This window comes from Pezoporus occidentalis, unplaced genomic scaffold (genome assembly GCF_034315485.1).
Source record: "Pezoporus occidentalis ecotype Australia unplaced genomic scaffold, CSIRO_AGI_Poc_V1 ctg3, whole genome shotgun sequence".
Lineage (NCBI taxonomy): Eukaryota > Metazoa > Chordata > Aves > Psittaciformes > Psittacidae > Pezoporus > Pezoporus occidentalis.
Window position 1 is genome coordinate 12,011,380 of NW_026914940.1, and position 18,655 is coordinate 12,030,034.

At 46.4% G+C, this 18,655-nt stretch overlaps 1 protein-coding gene across 1 annotated transcript in view; it reads left to right on the forward strand.

The window, feature by feature from the left end:
• The first annotated feature begins 10,873 nt into the window (after positions 1 to 10,873).
• Positions 10,874 to 18,655, forward strand: part of SNTB1 (syntrophin beta 1) — a 116,858-nt gene continuing 109,076 nt past the window's right edge. The window contains exon 1 of the mRNA XM_062627096.1: positions 10,874 to 11,480. Within this exon, the coding sequence (XP_062483080.1) occupies positions 10,967 to 11,480 (514 nt within the window). The 5' untranslated portion in view covers positions 10,874 to 10,966. The remainder of the gene's footprint in view (positions 11,481 to 18,655) is intronic.

Here is an 18,655-nt window from a genome sequence, read left to right on the forward strand (position 1 = left end):
AAAATGATGTGTTATGGGCTAGGAAAGAAGAAAAGGGAATTTGCTTTATTTATGCTCTTACATTCCCTTCTGCTACACTCATCTGTTAGACAATGGTGTTGCCTTCAAAGCTTCCTAGGAAGCCAGAATAGTATTTCAAGAAAATGAATATGAACCTTGAATTTAATTATTCCACTGGGGAAAACCTTCTGAAGACAATTCAAGGATAAGAAGAGAAGCATGAATTCTCTGTGTTTCCTAATCAGTGACTCTCAAGAAAAGCTGACACATTTTACCCAAACATGTCAAGGCACTGAGCACAAACGCAATGACAGTTCACTGCATCCAAAGCTGGGTTTCAAACAGAATCCAAAAGTGGTACAGTGACCAGGGCACAGATTAAATTCACATCTTGAGACTAGCTTGAAAGCTGAACTAGAACCAGCTACAAGTGCTCCCTGGAGGTCCCAGAGCTCCGAGCCAGTCTCTGTGGAGGTGACACAAGGGACTGATCTGAAACAAAGTGATTGCCTGAGCTCCTCAACACCCTCACAGCAAAGCCTTTGCCTAATTCATGCAGAAGGAATTAGGTGGCAGTCCATGCAGGAATTCTGGACAGTCCCAGAGGTTCTCCCTGGCAGATCCTGCTGTGCTTGGATCACTTTATAGATGCTGTTTGGTGTGTGGATGTGTTAGCATTGAGAATCTGGCCATGCTGGGGGCTCCCCCAGGCACTACCTACTGCAGAACTCATAAACTTACACATTGATAAATTGCTTCTAATTACTCAGTAGAAATTGTTCCTGCAGATGCAGAAATGGTCATGTAGAACAGGCTTCTGCACATAGTAAAGCTAAGTAGGGGTTTTATTTCTCATAGTTTAAAATAATCTATAGCATGTAGTCATATAGGACTCAACCCAGCTGGATTACAGGAACTGAGCAGGATGGTGGTTCAGGGACTCCCACCCCATCCAGCAGAAGACACTGTTGCAGAGACCCTCAGAACAGCAACTCCATTTCCCATGCAGATATTGAGCCAAACATCTCATCCAAGATACCTGATTTCCCATGTGAGCATTAGCCTGTGCTTAAACGCCAATAAACTAGGGATTATCTTTAAGGAACAAATACTCTCCATGAGACAACAGATGTTGCACATTTGTTGTGCAGATGTTAAAGACTTGAAGCCTTAGAGCTCTACAGTTTTCTCCATCTAGACCTTGTCCATCATCACACAAAGGGATCATGGGAGCCCTGCAAATGTCAGTGAGGCATGAACCCTCAGAGATGCTAGACCGTCTGCAGAAGGGCATATGGAAGTCTGTAAGTCTTGGGTCTTTTGGGTCTGGGGCTGTCTGGTTGTTACAAACCTTGGTGAACTTTTACAGATGTTCAGATCTATAAATGTTCACACTGATTTTACTACCGCTGCCAGCAGTGGGCCCAGACAGCTTCCTGGCAGTGAAAGGAATTTGAATACAGTATTGTATGAACAAAATGATAAAGAAAAAAGATCTTGCCACCAAATAATGTTGGTTTTCAGTAAGCTGTAGCTGCTACGCTCAAGAGCAGTCAGACTTTAGACTGTTGCATGACAAGTGGATCTTCAGTTGTGTGTGGTCCATGTCCCCCTGCAAGACCTCCTTCAGGTCTTTACACTGTGCTCCAGGACTCACTCTTCACTGCCCTGGATCAGTGGTACTGATTACCATGTGGGCCCTCCCGTGGGGCTGTAGTTGTTTTGCCAGATTGCTCCCAGCTCTGCTGGTCACACTTCCCTACTTTTATTCTATCCCAGCCTTAAAAAAACATTAAAGAGTCTGGATTAAAAAAAAAATAATCATTCCCATAGGCTCAAAACACCACTGTCTGTAGGAATTTCATATTGTCTGGCCGAGCATGCTGTCTGATTACACAAACTTATCACTGCTATCATGAATATGTTTTTACTTTTATAGTAAATGCACAGCAATCATGCTTATATTTTTATGTTTTAGTAATGGATTGCCACCCAGAAAAAAAAAGAGAAACGCTGCTGTAGGCAACTGGGAAGCAGTCCAGAGCTACCCTCCTGTGTGTTCTTGGTGCTGGATTTCAGAGGCTCATGCTTATTTGTCTCAGTTCAAATCTAGTAAGAAAGTTATTCTGTATTTGCATTAGCATGAAAGAGAATATTCTGCTAAAATCACTCCCTTCTCTCCCATGTGTTTTGTCTCATCACAAGTGGTTGAACTAGATTATTCCCAGAGGAAGTGTACTTGGCTAAATAACTGCGGTGACTATCCCACCAGTTGTTAAACACATTGTGCAGTTTCTAACACTACTCTCATTTTAACAACCTGATTTTGATTTATACTGTATAAATTCTAAATAAAACCCCAATAGTTCAGAAACCACCTAAGCTTTGAAACAAAATTTTCCAACAGTGTGTTTCAGCACAGCCTAACTGATAAAACTTACCGAAAGACCAAACTTCTTACACAAAGAAGCAAAAAATTCACCTTCACCATGACCCTAATTTTAAAAAGGATTCAGCCTGTTCCACCAGAAAATTATTCAGTATGTGCCAAGCTCAACGGGAGTTTTAATTCTGGAAGGGGGTGGTATTAAACATATTAAAATACATCTGGTTAGTACATTATATGTATTAGTCATGTACCATGAAGCTCTACTACCAAGATCGTACTCCAAATCTAGGTAGGCCCTTTGGACAGAAGCAGTAACAATAGCATCAGTGAGGGATAGGATAGGATGGGATAGGATAGGATAGGATAGGATAGGATAGGATAGGATGGGATGGGATGGGATGGGATGGGATGGGATGGGGTGGGGTGGGATGGGATGGGATAGGATAGGATAGGATAGGATAGGATAGGATAGGATAGGATAGGATAGGATAGGATAGGATGGGATGGAATAGGGTAGGTTAGGATAGGATAAAATAGGATGGGATGGAATAGGGTAGGATAGGATAGGATGGGATAAGATAGGATAGGAAAGGATAGGATAGGATAGGATAGGATAGGATAGGATAGGATAGAATGGGGTGGGATAAGGTAGAGTAAGGTAGGGTAGGGTAGGGTAGGATAGGATAGGATAGGATAGGATAGGATAGGATAGGATAGGATAGGATAGGATGGGATGGAATAGGGTAGGGTAGGGTAGGATAGGATAAGATAGGATGGGATGGGATGGAATGGAATAGGGTAGGGTAGGATAGAATAGGATAGAATAGGATGGGTTAAGTTAGGATAGGATAGGATAGGATAGGATAGGATAGGATAGGATAGGATAGGATAGGATAGGATATGGTAGGGTAGGATGGGATGGGATGGGATAGGGTAGGGTAGGATAGGATAGGGTAGTACAGGATAGGGTAGGGTAGGATAGGATAGGGTAGTACAGGATAGGGTAGGGTAGGATGGGATGAGATGGGGATGAGATGGGATGGGATGGGGTAAGATAGGATAGGATAGGTGGGATAGGGTAGGATAGGTGGGACAGGGTAGGATAGGATAGGTTAGGATGGGATAGGTTAGGATAGGATAGGATAGGATAGGATAGGATAGGATAGGATAGGATAGGATAGGATAGGACAGAGTGTTCCCTTATCACATAACCAGAGGCAAGTGCTGAAAATCTGATGGGGTTGTGGCTTGGCAGTAGTGGGTGGTGAAGAAGAGATAACATCTAGAGGTTCCTGTATCCTCTGCAATTTTCTCACCTTTTAATTCTACACTAACTATTAAGAAATGTCATCGTCTAGCTCAAATGATAGTTTCCATTAAAGAAAGCCAAAGTGCTTTGTAAAGGCAGTATTATTTCCCCCATTATTGGATAGGGAACTAGGACACAAAACAAGGATTTGTTCATGGCCATGCAATTGGACATAAAATAAAAAAATAAGAAAAAAAAAACAAAAAAAGCAACAAAACCCCAAACCCAACCACAACAACAACAACAAAAAACTACAACCCCCCTGTCAACAGCTATTCCACTGAGCAAATTTGCTTGAGGAATCTTCCAGGCAGATAGGAAAAGTGCTCAAACATCTCTCCTAGGATCTAGTGTGCAACATGTGGGATTAACAAAAGATTCTTTAATGTTACATAAGTTATGTCACTTAGATCTCAGTGTCAAAAACCTTCACAGATTTTCAAAATGGCTTTTAAAGCAACTTTGTGATTTGTAAATATTGTGGGTTCACTTCCGCTGAAATCTCTGATTTAACAGAGAACTGTGGATCCATTTTACACACTTAGCAGTGAAAGGATCTGTTGTGTGTAAAGGATCTGCTCCTACCTGGTGTCACAAATCTACCTTGCTTGTGTCTGACCCTACTTTTCTTTCAGGTGATTCCTGCCCACAGAAAGCTCACTCAGACTGATTGCACTAAAATTAGAACATACTTGCAAAGTTTACTTCCTAGAGCTGCCTTATAATTTGATCTGGGCAAACAAACACATTGCCATAATTCACCTGAATGTGATGGTTCCCTTCTTAATTATCTGTAGGTACTTTGTGCCTTACTTCTAGAGCACAAGACAAACATCCAAGAACCAAAAATACACCGAAGCTGATTCTCTTTTCCTTGAGATCAGTCTTCCATTTTCCTCCCTGGACTTACACCTGATTTACAATGCTGTGAGAAGAGAACTAGTATAGATATCATCTGAAGGCAGAGGAGGAACTAAGCCTTTGCACAGCTCAAAAGTGAAACAAAAAGGATACTGCAGTGACACAAACATATGCAAAAAAAAAAAAACAAAACACAAAATTATAGAGGACCTGAAGGTGAGCACTTTTATTCCCAGTGTTCCCATGGTAGCTTTGGACTCTCCCATTCCTCGGTGGAGCAGGCTTTGTGATTGTCCATGCATCGCCAATGCAGCACAAGGCGCTTCTTGGGAAATCCACTACTTTCTCTCCAATGCAGTTCTGCTGTGCAATGGGTGGGAGCAAGATCCCAATTGCCAGTTTAAAGCTTATATTCATTGCTACAGTGCAGAGCTCAGAGGGGCTGCCTGGCCTTTTTGCCCTCTCTTGCAATAGCAATGAGGGAGTAAGGTGCTCCTACATGGAGTACCAAGTTGCTGCTCTCATGAGACCGGGCACATAGGTGAGCCTTGCTGAAGTCCTGGAGCCCTTCTCCTCCAGTAACCAGCAGGACCATGCTATTTCCTTCTCTTGGGTTGGGGACTGCTCCTGGGAGACAAACTTGTTCTGAAGTCATAATGTGATCTCAGCATTATCTTTGCTGGATGTGGAGGATTGCCTGTTTCCAAATGACAAAGAGCTCTCTTCATTTCCCTTCTGTACTAGCAGACCATCTCTGTTTCCCACCACTCTAACAGGTTGATTTATGGTCCTGGGAGTGAATGGAAAGGGGAAAGATGACCTTAGTTCATCTTTTCATGCCAGGGTACAGATGGAGCTCAAGGCTACAGAAGGAGCAAACTAGCTTTTCTAGCCAAACTGCTTTGCACAAAGGAAGCAAACGCTTCTGGCACCTGCACTTCAGCACAGCCTCTCCTGCTGTGGGGAAGCAGGCTGCAAGCACACACATCTGGGGTTAGATGAGCAGCAAATACCACAGGAGATCCCAGGGCAGGAAAAGCACAAAGACCTCACAGACAGCATGCTTTTCCAGGCGCCATTGCATGAGTGGGGTGGGAGGCAGGGCACCTCAGAGTGGGTCTTGCAGCAAGGCACAGGGTTTGAAAGGTCAAGGACATGGGCATGAAGTATTTGGGTTGTGGGGTCAGAACCAAACGTTTGTAACAGACAACATATTGCACCTCTGCAGCATTAAAAAAATAGGGTAAGACCAGGAAAGAGCTTGATGGTAAAAAATGCTTTGGTTGCTTTGACACCCAACCAGATTAATTGGGTTCTGATGAAAAGAAAAACCAAGGCTGAAACATGTTGGATGAAATCTGGAATTCCAACACCTTTTTTCCTCATTATTTATTATATGTTCAAGAACTAACTGCAATGCAGCTCTCTGATCTCGGCATTTCAAACATGTTGGACTTAGCTTAGGGAGTGGGGGGAGATTGGTATGCAAGAGATAAAAAACTAATTCAAGAAACTGCAAAGTGATGGGATCAAAGTAACTTGGAATGCAAAAGTTAAGAAGCTAATGTACTGAAAGAGCGCTGCAGAGCAAGTGCAGGACACCATGACAGGAAAACACTACTCTGCTACAGTGTCAACAGTGTAGTCATGAGCTTTTATTTTCGGGGTTTGTTGGTTTCAGTTTCATAGGATTGCTTGAAACGAAGGCAAAGGTTTCTGGAGTTTTGCGCTTGATCCTGTCTGTTTTAAAGTCATTTTAACAGCAGCAGGAACTAGCCCCAGGTCTGTGAGCACAAGTAACCTGAATGCTTCCTGGCACCCACTTCTGCATTCACTTGCGCCAAAGTTGTATTTGCGGAAGGGAAACGTGTTCATTTGCAGCCTGGCCCACAACTCCCTGGCGGTGGGAACACTTTCTCAGTTTGCCTAGCTAACATGTGACCCGGGTAGGTGCACATACGGATTTCACACACATACTTCTTTCATGTACACACAAGTAGGTTCCTGCTTTGAAAAATTGAATGCATAAAGCATTTGCTGGGAAACAGCTACGCATTAATTTCACTTTTAGATGCCGTGATGTGCATAAAAACCTGGGTAGCTTCAAGCTAGGAAAAGAGAAACAGTGCTTTCATAGTTTTAAAAGTAAGCCATAATGCCACCTCCAGATTGTGAAGATCTTCAGGCATTCTTGACACCTTCATAACCAGCACCAATGAGTAATGATTGGTGAATGATGACCTTAAAGCCAACAGGCCCCCTCAACACTAAGGAAGGGGTGAATTGCTTGGGGGGATTAGGCAGGTTGCCAGCCCCCCATGAGTAGTGCCTTTTGCAAGGCATGACAGCAGTCAAGTGAGAGGTCCCACCACCATGCAAGAGGGACATGTGCATCAGGACTGGAGCCTGACTCACTGCATCCCAGCACAAATACACATAGGAGGGGCTCCCACGGGGGAACAAGTAGGGTTAGTTCAGGCACGTTCCTCAGGAAGACTTGCTTAAACTTGGCTGCTGCAGTGTTCGGGATCGCTGGAGGAACTGGACTCCCTTCCAGCTCTTTCATTACTTGTCGGATTTCCAGCACTGGACTTCCTTCCTGTCTAGATCCATCTGCTGAGCTGGTCGGTGTCAGGGTAACAAGATGGGAACGTCATTATCCAGACTTGATTTTGCCTAACTTCTGTCATCTGAGGCATGTTCAAAGATCACAACCCTGCTTCCAATTTAAAGGAATTTTGGATGAGCTGGCTTTGAGCTGTTGCTGCCATACTGATAATGCGAAAAGGAAATAAAAAGCAGCACTAGAAGGGTTTAAGCATCTCCCAAAGGTCCTTCAAAAATTTCATTTCTGCTATAGAATAGCACAGTCAATTGTAAAGGAGCCATAGCTATAAAAGGGCTGTCTTGTGTCCTTACCTTCTCTGCCTGAAGTGGGGTAGGAGCTGTGTTGTTTGCACTGCTGTCTGAATGGGAAGCTTGCATATGTAGCCTTGCAACGGTTTTGCTGTCAGGAGGCCAGTTTATTTGCATAAGACGTGAATGCTGACCTCTTTGCCTGAAAAGACGGGGAAAAAAACCTAAAAACAGGCAGTGTCCAGACTCTGTCTCCAGTAGTCCCTCTAGTGAGGCTGAGCCTGAAGAACCTCCTCAGTGTCACCCTCACAACCCTTTCTGTGATGCTTTTCCTGTGTGCATGCACAAACAAGCCCTTTTCCCTTGCTTGGGCACCCAGACATCTCTTTAGACATCACTGCTGCACTTCTGACCTGGTTGTGCTTTGGTGCTCCTTGTCCTGGGAGGCAGTTTCTGTGCTTTCCACCCCCCTCACTTCTTCCGCATCAATGAATTGCTTCTTCCATTTAGCCTCTTGTCTGTAGCTGAGACCACAGTCCCTGGCAGATCAAATACCTATTCAAGAGCAGCTACTGGCATTATCTTGCTTAAGAGCTTGTTTATACAGCACCAGTGAAAGGGGCCCTCATCTAGTTCAGGTTTTTACATGCTGCTAAAATACAAATGGTAAAAAGTGATTATTTGGCTTGTTTGAAAAGGTACTCTTTTCACTGCTGTCCCTTTCAAAAGGGCAAGTGATGGAGAGATTTTTGCTAGCTTTGTCTACACTGGAAGCCTTTCCAGTGACTAGAGACAGGAGCTTGGAAGTGCCACGTGTTCTGCACATCCCACCGCACATCCTGGCTTCCTCCCAGATAGTCATATCAAACACTGCAATTGCAGTGTGTGCATTTGCCAGCTATGTGAAAAACATCACTGTGAGGAGAAGCTTGTAGCTGAAATTAAGAGTTTGCACTCTGCCATACACTGGAAACCACTAGGGACCAGCAGCTGACTTTGGAGTAACAGTATTTTCTGTTGCAACCTCAGTGTTCAATAGCTGGTTTTATCTTCTGTTCCCATCCTGCTGCATGAATCTGTGTTTCAGAAGCTGCCCCTGCAGGTGTGATTAGTAGACCTGAGGCAGAGCTGAGGGTGGTAAAGTTGGCAGGGCTACCAGCAGAGAAGTCTCAAGGCACCATTTGTTTTTCACCTTCGTAGTTGCTTGCCAGTAGTTGCTCCTGGGGTACCCAAAGACTCTGGGTACACAAACACAACTGCCTAGGAGCCTGCACTCCTAGGACAGGGAAGAACAGACATCAGGTATCACACTGTTTCCAGGCAGGGAGATGATCTGGGAGACCGTTTGCCCTGGGTCTGTGCCTTAGCATCCTTCAGACTACCTTCTTTTTACTTCTATTTTCAAGATTAAAACATCACCTCTGTTTTCCTATAGCTCCAAGGTGGGGAGGAGGAGGGAATGAAGACAGCTATAAAGACTTTTTTATACCAGGGACCAATCTGTCAGATGCTGACCCTGGGAAACTTTATTATTTACCACTGCTGGAATGGGAAAGGAAAATAGCTGAAACACGCACAGCTCTCGGATACATGCGGCGCAATTGTCTACACAAGGCAGCTCCATGGGAACTCCACCGGAGAACCAGACACATTCAGCAAACACAGCCGAGCTGACAGAGTGCTCAAGGAGAAGTGTGAGGCGTTAAACATTTCCTTTCCTTTCTCTATTACCTTTTCACAACAGGACAGAAACTATCTGAATATTTTTTACTTGTAAATTCTCTGAAATGAGTTTTTCAAAGTACTTAGAGACACATTTCCATCAGCAGCAGCAGCACTGATCCTTTACTAATTCATGAAGAAAAAAAATAATGAAATAATTGGTAAGAGCTGATCCCTCAGGAAAGAAAGATGCTTGATTTTATGACTCAGCCTGGTCACTTGGGCTGGGAGATACACAGGAATGTGAGTGTTCCAACAGCCGGCATTTTGCATGCCTGCTCTTTCCTCCCCATCCTGCTCTCACTACCTGAAGCTGCTGCAACCAAACACTCATTCACTATGCCGGGCACCTGGGATTGGGTTTTAATAAAAACACCAATCCAAACACGCAGGGTGTTGTATATGAGCTACCAAAATTAGCTAATGAGAAATGTTGGAGAAAAGGGTGTGTTACAGCCTCCTCCTGTCTAGGGTTTAGGTGCCTTGTTCAGGTTTAGCGGGATATGCTTCTTTTCACTCCAGATTCGCAGTCCTGAAAACTTAATTACAGCTTTTCACCTCGCATTAATAAACACCTAACCCACCCCTTATCCTTGAATAACCCATCTCCTGGGGGTTCCCGCTCTCCCTAGATGCAGGGAGTGCATTCCTACTGGGGAGGAGCCTGGGTGAGGCTGCAGACAAGGGAGGGTTGAGGCATCTGACTGCTGTCTTCCAGAGGGAAGGGCGTGTGTTCTGTGTAGCCCAGGAAAGGCCATAGTCTCAGAGACCCCACTAAACCAAGACAAGTTTGTCCAGTGACAATGCCGCTATATGTAGCTCCCATCAACACTGAGGAGGTGAGTCCCAAACTGCCCAGCCCATGTTAACCTGGGGCACTTGTGTGTACCTGGGAGCAAAACCTGGTGTCAGAAACGAATGGAATCGCTTCAGGTGGGACCTGCATGACTCAAGTGGCCAACACGAATGGGTCTATCACTTCAGTGGCTGCCCCATCCTCCCCAAGCTGTTACTCCATACCGAATGGTCCAGAAACACTGGAGTTTTCAGCCTGGCTTGGGAAGGAGCCAGGGCTGCTCTTTAAAGAGAAGAACAAAGGCATGCCAGGAGGTGCTTGGTGTCCATAGTGCCACATTGCTGTCAAAACCAACAGTGTGAGCCTTTTGCCTTCTCTGGTGCCTGAGTTGGAGCCTGGAGCCCCTCATCAGGCACTAGATTTCTTCATAAAAGAAAGTGAGCATGGAAAAAGCTGAAAAACGGGCAATGGACTGAAAAATTTGCAATGAAAGGGCAAAGAAACCAGTTTCAAAATGCGCAGAACTCTCCCTGGCACTCACTCACCACCTCCACCCTCCAAAGCTGTGAAACAACTTGAAATCGACTTTCACTCAGAAGAAATCTAGCGACCTTTGTGCCAACTATTAGTTTGAATCCACTTTAAAGGGAAAAGCGAAGTCTGAGCTTTCGTTTACTCTGCCGCCCATCTCCTTCACCTCCCCGATGAAGCGGGAAATGCCATCACAGCCCCGCCTCGGAGGGAGCTGCGGCTCCGCCAGGACGTGTCCCCAAGAGGTGTCCGTGGGAGAGGGGACACCCGCGGACGCACACAGACACGGGCACACTCACGCACCCCACACACACCCGCACCAGGCGCGGCACCAGCGGGCGGTGCCTCCAGGTACGCCCGCCCCGGCGCGGCCCCGGAGGGGCGGCCGCGGCTCCTCGCCCCACCCCGCCGCGCCGGGAGCTCGCCGCCCCCCGGCTGAAGTCCGGTGCCGCCGTGCCGTGTCGGGGGTGCCGTCACTCGGCGCTTCAAGCATGCTCCTAAGATGGCGGTAGCGGCGGCGGGCGGCGGCCGGGCGCAGCGCAGCGGCTGGCTGGAAGTTTTGGTGCGGGACCGTTGGCACAAAGTGCTGGCCAACTTGTGCGGAGAGGCGCTGGTGCTGAGCGGCGAGGAGCGCCCCGACGGCGCGGCACACAACGGCCTGGGAGGCGATGGGGCGGCGTGCCGCGGGGCCGAGGGCGGTGGCGGGGCGGCGGCGGTGCGCACCGCCTTCACCGACCCCCCCGAGCAGGTGCCCGAGGCCGTCTCCAACAAGAAGCGGTGCGTGAAGGTGCTAAAGCAGGAGCTGGGCGGGCTGGGCATCAGCATCAAGGGGGGCAAGGAGAATAAGATGCCCATCCTCATCAGCAAGATCTTCAAGGGGCTGGCGGCCGACCAGACCCAGGCGCTCTATGTGGGTGATGCCATCCTGGCCGTCAACGGCACCGACCTGCGGGACGCCACCCACGACGAGGCGGTGCAGGCTCTCAAGCGGGCCGGCAAGGAGGTGCTGCTGGAAGGTAGGGAACGGGGAACAGGGGCAGCCCGGGATGGGAAGCTATGGGGCATGTCAGCTCGGCTGCCCGAGGGGCGGTGGAGCCGAGCGGCGGGGTGAAGCGGTGTCTCCGCTCCTCTTGTACCGCTCCCCTCGTACCGCTCCCCGGGCGCCTTTCCAGCGGGGAGAGTTCATATCCCGCTGCTCCGAGCCGCGCTGGGAGCCCCGACGTGCGCGGAGGCTGTGGCCCCTCGGGAAGTGCAGGTCGGGTTGCCGGGAAGCTGGGTGTTAAGTTTCTGTCCTCAGATCAGCCGCGGAGACCCGCAGCCCCCGGGTCGGCTCCCGCGTTGAGGGTTCCCGCAGGAGCCTCGCAGACCCCTTCTGGGCTGAAGGGTCCTCAGGAGCTGCCGTCTGTGTGTTTTCGCAGCTCTTCAGCCCAAGAAAGGCGGGGGGAGCTGGGTACCGGCAGAGGAAGGGTTAAAGGAGTAATGGAACCCCCTCCGGGCTGAAAGGGAGAGGCTTGGGGACTTTTCCCTGGGCATCTGGAAACACGCGACACTGCCTTCCCTCCCTCCAATTCCTTCTTCCCCTTTCCACAATCCCACCCCCGATAGGGATGATGGGGGCAAAGAGCTCTGATTGAAGCTGGCAGCACCTCACTCATACATTAACCATCCCTGCAAAGCAGTGGCTTTCACTTCCTTTCTCAACGGTAACTGAAACACTTTTGTAAGAAGTAGCCTTAGAAACTGAGCCTGGAGCAGAGAGCAAACGTTGGTGTGGAGGGAGGAGGGTGTCCCTCAGAGCGGGACGGATGTTGAAGAGGGAGCGAGTAGAAGCAGAGCTGGGTTCCGCAGCACAGCAAGAGGCATTCGCAGGTGTTTAATTCTTGTCTCCTCAGAAGCACTAATTTACGTGCTCCACCTGAGAGAATGAGCAGCTTCAGCAACACCCTTGGCGCGTGTTCGATAAAGTGATTACATATTTGCCCACTAGTTCGTTTAACCGGAGGTCAGTGGCATTTGAGGCATGCTGCTGCACCGCTTCCCCAGGGCCATCGCCTTCCTCCCACCTCGCTGTGCCTGTGGCCTCTTTGGTACTGAACATGTTTTCACGTGTGTCTTTTTGGTGCTTATTCCAAAGAGCAGAGGAGGTGCTGCTGCTTAGGAGATGCCGCTGAGGATCAGCCCTGAGCAGCCAATTAGGGCATAAAGTTATGGGAAAAGTTTGAAGAGGTGGGAAGGTGGGAAAATGTCAGCTGCAGCAGGGTGTGCTGAGGAGCTGTTTGGTGGTGTCCATGTGGTAGTGAAAACTCTGAAAGAGTGCTGTCCTGTGAGGATTTTGGAAGCCACGGGCAATTACATCTCTCCTCTGGGAGCAACGTGTGTCTCATCCTCCCTCACTGCAGCTGAATTGCTTATAGAGATACCTGTGAAGTCTTAATGTGAACTTCTCTTTGAGGTCTGAACTGCAGCTGTTGATCTGAATACTGTCACTGGCTTGTTTGCACAGCTTTAGTGCTCCCTGGGGTGCAGGCCAAGCAACATCTGACCTTTGGTGTGATCTCATGAGTAATGTATATAGTGCTTGCAACAGTCTCCCTCCCTCTGTGGTGCCTGCAGTAGCAGCACCTGAACGCTCTGCTGCTTGTACGAGTCTGAAAAAGCCTTCAGTTTTCTTCCTGGTAGGAGTGAAGATGAAGCTGTTTCAGTGTGGGTTCTTGCCACCCTCCTTCTCTTCACTCCGCTCATTGTCACAGCTATTTTCTTGCATTTCTTTGCTCCGTGAAGGCTGATGTGCCTCAGAGGTTGTTTCTGTGATTGAATTTGTAATCTGTAAATGGAGAGCATGTTTCACTGGTCATCCCTGTGTAGGGTTAAAATACTCTGACGCTGAATTCAGTGTTTTGTCCTGCCTTTCTCTTGCTATTTCAGCAGAGTAACCAAGACTAGAGCCGACTGCAGCGCTGCCCCAGGAGGCTTTACTCCCTTCAGAGGGAACCTCTCCATGGGAATGGCCTGTGTAAACAGGCAGTTTAAAACGGTTCTCTGCAATTCAATCTCCCACTTTGAAGCTCTTTCTTCAGTAGCACAGTCTAAAGTGGACAATTTATTACTAAAGGAAGGAAAATCCAATAGGTTGGTTTTTTTTTCCCTTTAATGTATAGGAGGGAGAGCCTTGATTTTCCTTTCCTTCCAGACAATAGGAATTTGCTGTTTCCTGACTTCTTAGAGAGTTAGTTACTGCACAAAGCAGTCCGTGCTGGGGCAGGGCAAGACCCCTGCACAGATACTCTCTAATATCTTTCTCCAATTAACAGAGCAATGCCAGCGTGTTTCCAGGGTCAGAAAGTACCATTTATAGTTTCAGGGAGACTCTGAGACTTGCTGGTGACTTCCAGACCAGGAAAGCTGAATTTGCGGAAGTATGGCAAGGGGAGAAGCATGAGGGTCACACTTCGCAATGCAGCAGGGCTCTGGGTATTGCGCAGTGCATTGTGCATTCCTGGAAAGGGTTTTATGGTTGAGTATTTCCTAGAGGTTATCGGCAGTGAAGATGCGATCAGTATGGTTCAATACGCCCTCCAGAGTGCTAGAGCCTGTCTGGTATATAGTGTCCTTCCTAAAATTGCTTGCTCAGTGAAATGAGCCATTTACCAGCTCAGCACTACACTGTAGTCTCTCCTGCATTCCTGTGCAAGGAGGAAGGGAACAGAAAATCCCTCCCCATCCCTCTGCACTGTGTGTGGGCTGCAGGGCTGGCACTGGGGCTGGTGATGGGGCGAGGAAGGTCTGCAAAGAGGGGAAGGGATGGGGCAATGTTTTATTTTGGCACTTGCCATTTTTGCTGCATTAGTTGCTGTCTCTGAGCTGGTCCAAGTAGGGATTACCTACTGAAGGGTCAGGGGTGGCGTAGCTGCAGTTGCTGTGCTGGTGTGGGGGGCCACAGCTGTAAGACCCATGAGAGAGGAACTCCTCTAATGAATTTAATATCTGTGCTGGCTTGTTCTGTCCTCTCATTTTCATAAAGGGTATCAGTCTGTTGCAGACCTCACTTCTGTAGGACTTTGTAGTTCTGCTACTAAGCTAAAGTAGAAATAAGTTCCTTCTTACAAGTCTGATCTGTGGGGTTGGCCAGGGTGCCTTGAAATCAGGTAGGATTTGATAAATGGAACGGATATAAGGCAACAGGCGACACTGTCACAGGAAGAGCTGCAAAGCAGAAAGTTCAAGAAGAGGGGATGGTGATGGTGAGGAAGGACTTGAGCTCTAGAAAATCCTTCTTTGTCCTCATCTGCAGGATGGACCTCTTCTGCCTGCATGGTTTAATTTCCTGTGGGCTTTCTGTTACGGCTTGGGCATGGGTGCAGGGGAGCAAAGCTGCCAGTGAGCAGGGGCAGAGGAAGTCTTGCTGTTGGGTTTGTCAGCTTGGGATGACTCCTCAGGTGTTCAGTATGTCAGGATGGAGCTTCTCACCAGTGTTCAGAAGTGCAAAGGATTTCCTTACACAAGAGATGGGACAGCCTCCTTGTACAGTGCATATTTGCAGGCATGGAAGGCAGCTAAAATTATCATGACAGCTATTGTTTGTACATATAATTTCCCTGAGGTTCTGTCAAATTGGGTCTTGTTAAATAAGCACTTTGGAAAATCAAGCATCCCCTTTGTGCTGTGTGAAGCACATTACATTCAAGTGCCTCTCAAGACACAAAAGGTGTTTGTTTTTATCAAAGCATACTAGATGAAAGTAGCCCCTTGGCATGCTCTGTAACTGAGCTGGTTGTGCAATCTCTATGTTTTCAGTGAAAAAATGAAAAATTGAGGTAGCCTGTGCTAATGTCAGGCAGGACCTCTCTGCATGATGCTGCATTTGGATGTGTAGAAACAAACCCACATCAGTGTGTTTTTGCTGCCCGGCTGCAGGATGTATTTTTTCAGTCGCATCAGTTCCTAACTTGTTTGATGTGTGTGAACAAGCTTCTTCTGATGATGGTGATGGAAGGTCTGTATAGGGAAAAGGAGCATCTTAGTATTGATAGAGTTTTTCATTGATTTTGGGTGATTCCCTGGTAAGTTAACGCAATTGCAAGGTAGGGGGCACAGCTCCTTTGAGAATTGGCTCTTGCAGCCTCTCTGGGATTGCAGACATCTCCCACAGAGAGGCAGCCCCCAACACAGTGAACTTTAGCAGATAGACAGTAGACATAGTCATCTTCTGTAGCCCTCTTGAGAGTAATCCACAGCTTTAAAGCAATGTAAGAATAAGCATGGTGCAGTCTGTACCATAGTAACGTGTATTATTTTCCAAACAATACTTCTGTAAGAATTGTAAGGATTCTCTCCCTTCCTCCCCTTTTTATGTTTTCTTTAAGTGAAGCAAAGCAATTCTGCCTGTGTGAATTACACGTTGAAGTAGTGTAAAATAGGCTACTCGTTGGCTGTATTTTCCTATCTTATCTATGTTTTCATGTTTCTTTCAGTAAAGCAGAGACAATGGGAGATTTGTGGGGGTTAACAAAATATAATATTTATCCAAGGAAGCGTGTCTCTTGCAAGTATAGGGGAAAAATGAGGCACAGAGCACTTAATAAGTGCCTGTGTGGCATAACTACTTACTACATTCAGGGCTGTAAATCTCAGTGATTGCAAATTGTATGCAGTTATTCTTTACACTCACAGTAAGTATACGGAGAAAACAATTTACCTTTTCTTCAGTGCCAGCAAATATGCAGTTAGGAAAATGCTTTGTACTTAAAGGTTATACCACATTTCATAGCCTGTGTAGCTGCCCTTGGCACACATCAGCTTGAAATTGAAAGGGAAAGGAGCAGGTAATCTTATCCTCAAGAATACCAGGTCTAAGCAGTCCCTCAGAATCTCAGTTTTGATTGTTTCAGCTGCCTGTGGCTGATGGGGAAGCTTGAGTGGGAGCACTTGATGTGTCCTTCATTGATTAGATTAGATTACAGGCTAATTTAGCAGTCCAGACAGCCTGTATCACCTTTCACAGATAAGAATCAGTACATCTTCTTTGCAGTAAATCTTGTACAAGTCCTCTTTCTCAGTTACTGTAAAGAAAATAAAGCCGTTGTGGGCAACAAATTCCTAGATTTATCTAGACCAAGTGCAGCATGCCCCCTCAACCCACCTACCTTGGAAGTCCTATACTAAGCTGTATAGAAGGGACTTAGTACCAGCTCCTTGAGAGTGCTTAGAAGATTAAATATGTCTAGGCATCTGGGATTCAATTGCACGTACGGAGTTGATATGTTAAGTATCATTAGGGGGGAAAAAAAGCATGGTTTTAAAAACCCAGCAGTAATTCCTGTGTGGAAAATTAAATTGAAAACTTGGTGTAACTCTTTGAAGACTCTTTAAACAATTAGACTAAAATTGGAAGCTGAAGGCTTTTGCCATAGTTAATGAAACAGTGTTTGTATATTGTGTTACTGTGGTAGGTGCCTTTTCACTGAAGGCTGGTCCCACTATCCAGTAAAGGCATTTTCCCACATTTGATTGCCAGTGGCACTGGCCTTTCCCCATCCCTGTCACATGCTGGGTTTGTGTTTTGCCTGCTCCAAGGGAGCTGATGCAGAGTCTCTGTGATTGAAACTGGCATTTAGATTTGGGACAGCCCAATACAGGTGCTGATCCCAGTAGTTGATCGTTTCAAGTATAGGTTGAGAACAATTTTTACTTTTTTCACTTTCTTAATATTTTGCATACCACATAGTGTGGAGCTTCTCCTAGTAGTAATTTGTCTGTAAATTTGACTTAGAAGTATAGCATCTGTTTGTGTGCATTCAGAGTTCATAAGTTTTGGAGTGTGTATCTATTTGTAATCTGCTCTGCTGGTCACTCTGCTTCCAGGCTTTAAGAACACATAATTTCCATTCCATTTTTCTAATTCAGATTTCTGATCATAGGATTATTTTGTACTTTATTCTGCAAGATTATGTTGCCATGGCTACTTGTTAGAATTTGTACTGCTACTTCACTAGAAGGGAAATTGGAGGAAACAGTAGTTCAAGAGAGCAATAGCATGTGTAAATGAGCAAAATATGATGGGAACAAACCTGTCCCAGTGCTGCACAGGAGACTGGCTTTCCATCCGAAAAAAATTCTTCAAGCATCCCAGTAAAGTGATTGGTGAAGAAGAGATGGTACTGGTGTTTCTAGAACATGCAAAAAGTCTTTTAACCTAACTTTTATAGGGTTTGTGACTAGCCTGTATAACACAGTTTTGCTTGACAAGGTAGGTGTAGGTAAATGCTTCTGATCTTCCTACAGAAGCTGTAGCTGGTGGGAAGGGAGCTTCACTGTGCCCGGCTGAGTCACCTCTCCAAACCTTAAACTGTGTTGACCAGAGAAAAATACTGCTCTTGGTATAAGCTGTGTCTATGCTAATGGTCTTTGCCAAGACATCTGTACTTACAGCAATCATGGAGAAAATGGTACAGTTGTAGCAGGCTGGGAAAGGCCTGGGACTCTGGTGGGAATAAACAGTCTCTTTTGGCAGGGGCACACAGCTCATTGTAGAGATGGGAAGGAACATCAGGGTAGCAGCATTTGGTACATGCCTTGAGGAGGGAGTTTGAAGATGTTTGAGGTGAGGTATGGCTGATTTGGAATAGAGGTTTTGTGAGAAACTACAAGGTATGTAGGAAGTGTGGAGTGCTACTTGTCACTCATGCTACACATTGGAAGGTGAGCCTCTTTTATGCTCTTAAATGAACATCTGTCAGCTGCTATGTTGCAGGACCAAGAAAGCAGCTCTGTGAGGCTTGGTCCTCATGCTTTAGAAGATGGCTAATGGCCTTGCCTTCTGGGTCTTGCACTTCTGTAAGAGAGGGGGTTCATTAAAACTATGGTATCCAGCAACACTGAGTAATGAACTCAGACACAAAATTCATTGACCAAGCTCTGCTTGCAGGAGCAGTTGGAAAAAGACAAAATTGGTTTGTCCATCGTCCACTTAGCTATCAAAACATACTTTTCTCCACAACATAAGTTAACAACCTTGCTTACCAAAGGTTTAATCAACTGTGACTAGTCCTTCAGATTGCTTTACCACTAGATACAGCCTTGCTGTTGGGTTCAGTTTGTTCCTTCATGTAAATTAAATTATGGGACTTAATTTCTGCGTAACTCTTTGGCAGACTTGAATTTCTTCCTGCTGCTACTGTACACTTCTGTTACA